Source organism: Pundamilia nyererei, unplaced genomic scaffold (assembly GCF_000239375.1).
Source record: "Pundamilia nyererei isolate P.nyererei 1_Seehausen unplaced genomic scaffold, PunNye1.0 scaffold01140, whole genome shotgun sequence".
Classification (NCBI taxonomy): Eukaryota; Metazoa; Chordata; class Actinopteri; order Cichliformes; family Cichlidae; genus Pundamilia; species Pundamilia nyererei.
Window position 1 is genome coordinate 1,443 of NW_005188541.1, and position 9,538 is coordinate 10,980.

The window sequence follows — 9,538 nt, forward strand, 5'->3', positions numbered from 1 at the left end:
AAATGTATGCTATGTCTTCTAATGATGCTGCCTAAGGGAAGCATGTATAATGTAAACAGAATTGGTCCTAGCACTGAACCCTGTGGAACTCCATAATTAACCTCAGTGTGTGAAGTAGATTCTCCATTTATACGAACAAATTGAGTCTGTTAGATAGATATGACACAAACCACTGCAGTGCAGTACCTGTAATACCTACAGCATGCTATATATTGCGATCTTCTGCTGGCGTTCAGCCTGTTAGCGTGTTAGCAGGAAGTCTGCTGAGTTAGCAGAGGATCGGCAGATGATTGGACGATCGTTTTCTTGCACAGATGAGTGGTCTTAACAAAAACTGTATGAGTTTCAACACGACATCAGTGCAAAACCAACACCCCCCTCATTCATTGTCCTCCCTCTCCTCTAGCTCCATCTGGCTTGTGTTGAACTGTTGCTACGCCTGTCTCATGTACCTCTGTTAGCGTAGCAGGTGGCTAACCTTGTCAGCGTCACACACGCAGAAACACAAACACGCATGTTTTTTCAGCAGTTTGACCTGAAATGTTTGAAATAGTTTCTTCACTGTGAATCATTCAGAGAGTCTTAATCCTGAGGAGACCGTGTGACTCGGCTGCTTCTGCAGACTCAGAGCTTTCACAGGAAGCAGCTCGTCAGCTCTTATTTTAGAGTCTCAGCTCTTCCTGAAAGTTGGCAGACAAACTTTCTGACACACGGGTGCATGAAGCAACATCCTGTTCGGAGTTGTATTTAAAATCCCAAGCTAAAGACAAATTCATGTCACAAGTCTTTCTTCAGTCTGACAGGACCTAACCCTAACCCAAAATGTCCTGTCCTTTCTGCCAAAGCAGAATGAAACTTTATAAAGTTCAGAATGCAAGCTGGGATTTTGGCTTCAGTTTGAAGTTCAAGCAACAGAAGAGTTTAAGAGCTTTTTTGGAAGGATGTGTGACTTTATTTTTATAGTTTTCAAACTGAACTCTAATCAGCGAAAGTCTCAGTTTTAGGGACAGACCATCCATCTGAGACAGCGACAGATTTTCGGGCTTCGTTGGAGCCACAGATACTTCCTGTTTCGGACATGAACTATTTCTCCAATCAGGCCCAATCCACATTAGTCTGCACCTGCATGAAGAAAGACCCTGCTCAAACTGGTTTGGTCCACTGAGCTCAGGCTGGATCCTGCATGTTCTTCTGCAGGTATCTGTTTCGGGTTGAGTGGACGTTCGCTGTGATAGGATAGAAGTTCAAGTAAAAGGAAAGACGCAGCTCAGCGTTCGTTGATGCACTCAGAACCTGCAGATTCACAACAATAAGCGGTCACTTCACTGAGCGACCTAATTCTACTGACACGTTCTATTCTGACTGATCTCCTCTGTGCACACATCAAACCGAATGTTACAAAGTCCTTCAGAAAATGCACAATAAAACTAGAGATGGACCGATCCGATATTACGTATCGGTATCGGTCCGATACTGACCTAAATTACTGGATCGGATATCGGAGAAAAATAAAAAATGTAATCCGATCCATTAAATATCACGAAAGCACCTCACAAAACTTGCAACACGCTGTAACTCACCTCAGAACGTTAGCATGTCGGAGCAGTATGCATCATGTGATAGAGCGGCTGTGGCATGCGGGACCTGGATAGCATTTGGAGCTTCGCTAGCAACCCGGCATTTCATCTCCGACAAAGTTATCCCCGAGAGAAGTAAAGCAAGTGTGTAAGTCCATCTCTGAATGTTTGTAAAGCATTCCTGCGTTAAGCTTAACGAGCGACTGCCTCTCGCTCTCTGGCTGCTACTTCAATCATGAAACTGCTTAATGATCAGCTGATCGGCTTTTCTGTCGCGAGTCCGTGTCTCTTGTTTGTTTTTGGCCCACTTTGCACCAGACAGAGGAAACCAGCGGCTGAACAACAGCAGCACGTTTAAGCTTGATCAGCTGTTGTTAGAATGTATTTAATATTACTTTCTACACCAGGATCTTTTTCTATGCAGCTGACGGCTGGTAACTGTGCAGGGGCGGATCTAGCAAAGTTTAGCCAGGGGGGCCGATAGGGCATTAACAGGGAAAAGGGGGGACAAAGACATACTTTTCTTTCTTATTCTCATTTAAAATGTCGAGCTTTTAATTATTTAATATTTATCTGAATCTTACACCCAAAGTTTTAATCTGATGTAAAATGTATAGAAGTCCATTATTGTATATAGTAACTGTTAAGTCTAATATACCCTAGTAAGCTATAGTACTTTTTCCTTTGGGAAGGTACCATCTGTGCAGTCTGCAATTTTGTTGAAGAAAGATGTTGAATCTATTTAATATTTCTTGAAAACGAATTGATTTCTGTGTATTTTTTTTCACACTGCATCAAATTAAGGTTGATTACGTCGATTAAGCATCATGAGGTGGAGCGTGAGGGGTGGTTCCCTATTTTTTATTTATTTATTTTTGTTGTTGCTGGGAGTTGGAACCCTATTAGTTAGGTTGCTTAATATTTATGCTAAGTACTCTTTAAAATACCAGAATAGGGAGGATGGTGTAGGTTTAAGTTTATTAGATTGATCAGTATTGCTGAACTATGAAATATTTTTTTTGCATACAGGTATAACAGAATAGCTTTAGTGTAGTTGTTGTTTTAAACTTGAGTATGAACTTATACAAAATGCAGCAAGATATTTAAAAAACAGGTTTTGTTGATTCAAAAACACTATATCGGATTCATATCGACAAAAAACCAAATTTATGATATCGGTATCGGTATCGGACATAAAAAAGTGGTATCGTGCCATCTCTAAATAAAACACAAGCAAAATGCAGAGTTAACCCTAACATCTGGAATAAAATTCATAAGAACACACTCCACGTTCTCACTCTTCTAGCTTCTCAAACAAAGAGAAGGCTCTTCGTTCGTTTTAAATGTTGAAACACATCTGAGTGATGCTCAGGCTCACGTGTTCTGTCTCTGGATCAGCCCTGCATATCTACACCAGATGTGTATTTTCATATGTGTTGTTCTTTAAATGAAAATCTGCTGACTGACCTCTGACTGTGTTTCAGTGTCAGGCATTTTCACTTTTTACGTCACTGCTTTGATTAAACCAAGAAAATCAAATATTTGAAATATAAGAAGAAAAATTTCATCTTATGCCTTCTGTGTGCGTGCGTATGAGCGTGTATTCATATCTTTGTGGGTAGCAATAATTGGAAGTTTACTACACTTATGGGGACCAAAATCCTGGTCCCCACAAGTCTGAAGGCATGTTTGAGACTAAATGTGTTTTTAGTGTCAGGGTGATAGCTAGGGCTTAGGCTCAAGGTTAGGCATTCATTTTTCATGGTTAGGGGCTAAGGAACGCATTGTGTTAATTACATGTCCCCACAAGATATGAATACCTGACATGCTGTGTGTGTGCATGTGCACGTTACCTTCTTCTTGTCTCTCATAGAGCCTCTTCCTCTCACCATGATCTTACATCCAGTTTCAGCCTCCAGCTGCTTCGCTGTCAGACCGCGAGGGCCCAGAATCCTCCCCACAAAGTTAAACTGACATACACACACAGGTCAGCCTGTTACCATGACAACCTAAGCACTAATCAGCCAATCCTCTTTCAGAAATAGCCATAAATAGTTAGAATGAATCTACTGAGTCATAAAACTTTGAAACAGAACAACACTGATGGAAACACAGGAAATGAATTATTATTGGTGCATCACGATGATCCACACACACAGACATACGTCGGGATGCTCCTTCACGGGGACGTAGAGTTTCTCCTGCAGCTGCACCGTTGGGCCGACAGCGTCCGGCAGCTCGCTGCTCTTCTCCGATCCGTTCAGCGTGTCCGTGTACATGTCCTTCCTCACGCGGCTGATCTCTGAAACACACACACACGCAGGAAGTGGAAAACTGTTCTGCGGTCTGGCCAATCAGAAGCTGATTCTGTTTGGAGTTCGTGGCAGAGGTGAGTGGGACGCACAGGCCATCAGCACTAAAACACCTGCAGCAGGTAAAGAGGAGCTGATGGAGCTCGGAGGGAAACAAACAGCTGGAATCAAACTTAACTGAAAACCGATGTTTCAGCGCGCCGTCTTCAGACTTGTTCTTTATGTTCAGGTTTTCAGCGCTGGAGGCACTGTTCCTCTGCGTTTTGTTTTGCTGCTCACCTTTTCTTTGTGTTTGGAGTAAATCTGATCAGACATTCAGGTTTTATATTTGTAACTGATTTAAAGGTCGTGTTCATATTTTTCCAAACATCACCGTGCGAACCTCTGAAACCTGAGGTGACGATGATGTTCTCACCTGATTCCATCATCTGTCATTCCCGTGTCCTCTTTAGCTTCTTCTTTAGGTGAGATGGATGTGATGGATGATGAAGGTGGAACTGATGATCTGTGTGACTGCTGCTCTCCTCGTGGAGTTTGAACCTTGAAGCAGCCAGACGATAACCTGACCTGCAAACATCGGTCAGCTTTCCCTTCATGTTGAGCCTGATCAGTGAACAGCTGAGTGTAATAATGTTCATGTTTCACAGATCAAGCTCAACTGAAGAGAACACTTTAACCTGTGTGGTTTCTTAGTCTTCTAGGTCCTGCAACTCCTTAAGTTCTTAAGTTTAAGGCATTTGGAGGTTCTTGCAAATGTTTCACTGGACAGAACGATGTGGTGTCTCGGGTCTTTGTCCTCTGGTAGGCTTGTCCTCTCGGGGGTCATCCTCACAGTTGCTGACCCACCCTGTAATCATGTGAGTTATGGGTCAAGCTGTGAGTTGGTGTCGAACCACCTGAGAGGAGGTCTGAAGACTGTGTTACAGGCGGCTGATTGCTGATGGGTCCCCCCTCTGTGGAGACCACCATCCACCTTTACTGCAGTTATAACGGTTGGTGTTCTCGGTCCTTTCTCCTTTACAGAGCCGCAGCTTTATCACTGTGATAACTTTGACAGATTTGGTCCTGCAAATGTTTAACACTGGGACATGTCTGGTTACAAAATAAAGCAAAAAAGCAAAACAACATGTGACAACAATCATTTGACATCACCCTGCAGACGAAGACTTAGGCCAGCAGACCTTTGGAGAGGTCTGTAGTTAGAAACCAGCTAAAAACTCTGTGTTATAGCAGCTAGCTGTGGGGTTCCTCAGGACTCCTGTGTTGCTTCTGTATTCTTTCATGTGCATGTTTTTAGCATGTTGGTTTAACATGTGGCATTGAACGTGTGTTTAAGCTGCAGCTCAGCTCTTTGTTTCTGTCTTGAAACAGCAGCAAGTAGGGACGTGAAACCAGTGCAGCTTTCACAGGAAGTTGCAGTATCCCAGGTAACTGTTTCCATGATGATCGCACATCTTATACTGACCACCACCCCGGTAAGATTTATTTCTCCCTCGCAATGCATGCTGGGAGACTTTATGAAGCTGTCTGTGTGGTGATTCAGAGCAACAAAACAGCCCTCACCATCAGCCAATCAGGAGCTAGGAGTGCGCACACACACGCACATGCGCGCACACACACACACACACACGAACATGCAACTCTGAGTTCTGAGTTCATCCTCATGTCAGACGGCTGTTTGCAGCAGACGTCTGTGAGCAGGAAACAGGAAACAAGCAGCTGCACAGGTAGGAAACACCTGAGCATCTCCTCAGCAGGTTAGAAACACACTAACCTGCTGGTTAGCATCAGAGACTTTCCATCACATCAAGTGAGCTCCTCACAGTCTGCAGCTCCTGCAGCATCACGGCCACAATAACCAGCAACATGGGAGCAGGCAACCCGCCCTCAGGACCAGTGTTGGTCAAGTTACTTGAAAAAAGTAATCAGTAACTAATTACTGATTACTTCCCCAAAAAGGAACCCTCTTACTTTACTGATTACTTATTTTCAAAAGTAATTAATTACTTAGTTACTTAGTTACTTTTTAAAAACACGATTTACAACCTGAACAGGTGATAAAGCGATAGATCTTTCAGCCCAATTCTACTTTTTCTACATAATCCATCATACAAAATGTAATCAAATGGAAAAGTCTCTTTTTAAAACTTGTTTTATTAGTTTTAACCTTTTAACTTTATGCATCAAGCAAAAATTTAATTATATGCAACATTCTGACTGGAAGAAATTAGTTTAACATTTAAACCTATTTTCTGCACATTCCAGCTCATAAAATAAAATATTTTTTGTGTTTACACTCAGTCTTTCAAATAGATGCAAGTAAAACACAGCAGAAAATAAATAAAGTCAAAGACTCAGCGGTCCTGTTGCTCTATTTTCACCTGTAAAGCAGGAGTGGGGCAGGCGGAGGGTTACCCTGGTGCAGGTGTGCCGCGGTCAGTGGAAGAATCCGCGAGTTTCTCTGAGTTTCCCATTACGTCGTAGCTACTCGGTGCTTGTTGGAAGTTTAGGGTTTTTTTCGCTGTAAAAAGAAGTTTTCTTCCCACGCACAGCAGACACTAATGTTTTTGTCACTTTTTATGGAATCAAACTCAAAGTAAGGTCAGTACTTCCACGCTTTAAACGCTGCACGCTCATACTCTCCCGCACTCGATATGTGATCCACTGTTGATCTGCACACAGCTGTTGTCACGGACGTCGCGCTCGCTTACGTCACTGTCATGAGACAGACAAAAATCACGGTTTTAGTAACGCAGTAACGCAGCGTTCCTACGGGAAAGTAACAGTAATCTAATTACCGTTTTTGCAATAGTAATCCCTTACTTTACTCGTTACTTGAGAAAAGTAATCAGATTACAGTAACGCATTACTGCCCATCTCTGCTCAGGACACACCTCCAAAATAAACCAACGTGCTTTCAGTCCGCCTACAACATTCACTTCAATGTCAATGCCCCGAGTCATGGCGCAGAGGAGGAGATCACCAGTCATGAAAGGTTATCGTATAAGCACCATGTCCTCACATCGTCTCTTCGTCACCCTCATTGTCGCCCTGATTCCAACGTGAACCATCACAGAGGTCTTCAAAGGATCATCTTACACTGAGGAGTCAACACAGAGACCTAACAGGCAGGAACGTCCTCTCTACAATGGTTAAAATGGGATGTTGGTCCTCACAAAGTCAGACAGACACACACACACTGGTACTAGTGGTTTTACTGTCTGAGGCTATTACAGCAGGGACGCCAGCCAGAGGGGATTCTGGGTAAATTGATTTTCTTCTCTCTCTCTGACTGACACACACACACACACACACACACACACACACACACACACACACACACACTTCATCTGAGCTTTTGAATTAATTGATTAGACCAATTAAATGATGAATAGCTGCACTTAGTGTAATTGAGACGCACACAGAGGACAGAAATAAAGAGGAGTAAGGTTGCATACTGTGGTGTGTTCAGGTGCTGTTGGAAAAGCAGTGTTCAGACACATGCCACAATTCTCCCTAGCGTCAGGTCTAGCCATCCAATCACAGCGCACTTTCTACATCAGTAACTCACAGGTAATCAACACACCTGACACGTTGGCCATGTTGGTCCGAGTTCACAGGACTCTACTGTAAACGAACCTAACTGTTATTAAGTGTTTATTAGGTAAATACCCCCTGTGGCCATCTAGTGAAATGCAGTCTAACCCTAGCATCTACAACCCGGCTCTAAAAAAGCTCACTCGCTGAGAAAATGTAAATGTAAGCAGAATATTGAGTCATATTTCATTATCTATAGAAATCAAGTGTTTAAACTGAGGAAATCATTTCACCGTTTTAATATAAATATCAGATATATTTGAATTGTCTCCAAAAAGCCTGGTGTTTAGCAGCCAATCAGGTGAGCGGGCAGCAGGTCAGTCTCATGACTGGGTATAAAAAGAGCTTCTTGGAGGGCGTGTGCTGTACAGACGTGTCTATATCCTGCACACCTGAGTGTCAGTGTAGTGATAGCAAAGCTCATCTGGGCATGTGTGGCTAACTTACAGATAGCCGGCCAGCCTCAGCGTGCTCGAAGTATGAACTTCATGGAAAAGCAGATCACCTGACAGAGACACAGGTGAGCTAATGTGAGACAGGTGGACGTCTGCTGCATCAGTCTGCAGATCAATCGACCCTCACTGACCATGAGCTTCTTGTATTTCAGTCCTTCTCAAACTGTGAAACTTTATTCAAACATTCACACCTGTAGAAAACATCTGTGCGCACACAAACTGAACCAGATGTTCTCATTCCTCCACCTCGCTGTCCGCTGGAGCACTGCCACATAATGTCAGCAGTCACATGACCACAATAACCTCACAGCAGCCCAGAAGGCTCCAACAGCACAAACACAGCCGAGGTCCAGTTCAGGAGAAGCTAGCAGACAGCAACAAGAGCCGCCTGTGTCCCATCCACCTGTCAGTCACAGAGGCCATGCCCCTAATAATGCAATGAGGCTGTAAAGTGACTGAGTTGGATTCTTACTGATTAGTGAAAATTGTGGGTGGGGGTCAAACGTGCCAGCTCACCCATTTGTTTTTTAATCTTTCTGATCAATGAAATCAATAAATGATGATCAGTTATTAAAATCCATGATCACTAAAGTATGATACGTTACTCGAGTATGCTTCAGACAGTACTTTTACTCTGAAAACACATAGCACACTTTCTGACAGTACTTACTGCAGTACATGTAGTACTGCCAGCACTTTAACTTGTAGAAGTTTTCAAAGAAAAAGTATCAGGATGGTTTCAGTAAACTTTTCCTTTGATTTAAACCCTCTCGCGCGCGTGCGGGTCTCACCTTCGTCCAGGAGCCTCTCCAGGTGCTGGAAGATTCCGCAGAAGTTCGGCAGACCGCTCATCAGCTTCTTGTCGTTCATGAGTTGCATCAGGTAATCCGGACCGGGTCTGGGCTTCTCCCTCCCCTCCATCCTCCCCACCACGACCCGCCGAACTACACGGATCCGGACCGCAGCGGACTGCACGGCATCAGCATGAATCCAGACCCGCTCCAGACACGGAGGCGCCTTGAGTCCCGCACGCTCGGCTCCGAGTCCGGGTTTAACGCTCCAGCTGCTTCGGCTTTGCCCGGCTCTCCGCCCTCCGCTCCGCGCAGAACAGCGCTGTGTGTCGGCCAGCAGCGGCTCTGAGCCTCCGCTCCGCGCACACGGGGGGGCTTCAAAATAAAACTCTAACTAACTAACTAACTAACCAAATAACTAACTAACTAACGTGTGTGTGGTATTTTGTTCCCAGGCGTCACCATCAATAAAGCTGCTCCGTTTGAACGTGTCCCTCTAAATAGTTTTATTGGTTTTAATGGTTTTTTTCACATGGAAATGAGTCTCGTCCGCCTCCTCCTCTTCCTCTCCCTCTTCATCACCCACCTCCTCTCCAGAGCCTGGGACTCACAGAAGAACAAAGGAGGGGAAAACAAAAACTTTTCTTCTTTGTGAGTTTGGCTGAAAATCGCTTTGGGTGATGAAGAGCAGGAGGGAAATGAAGAGGAGAAGCGTGATGAAGAGGAGCAGGTGCAGCTGCTCCTCAGAGCAGCTCATGAAGAGTTTAAGGGTTGATCCGTCACCTCCGTGAGGAGGTGTTTACTTC

General features: G+C 44.1%; 1 protein-coding gene across 1 annotated transcript in view; it reads right to left on the bottom strand.

Moving 5' to 3' along the window:
* The window catches only part of LOC102204774 (protein quaking-like), a 10,167-nt gene extending 1,041 nt beyond the window's left edge, over positions 1-9,126 (bottom strand). Inside the window, exons 1-3 of the mRNA XM_005755285.1 lie at positions 8,733-9,126; positions 3,743-3,879; positions 3,431-3,547 (exon numbers count right to left, since the gene is read on the bottom strand). Coding sequence (XP_005755342.1) covers positions 3,431-3,547; positions 3,743-3,879; positions 8,733-8,862 — 384 coding nt within the window. The 5' untranslated portion in view covers positions 8,863-9,126. The remainder of the gene's footprint in view (positions 1-3,430; positions 3,548-3,742; positions 3,880-8,732) is intronic.
* Between the last annotated feature and the right edge of the window lie 412 nt (positions 9,127-9,538).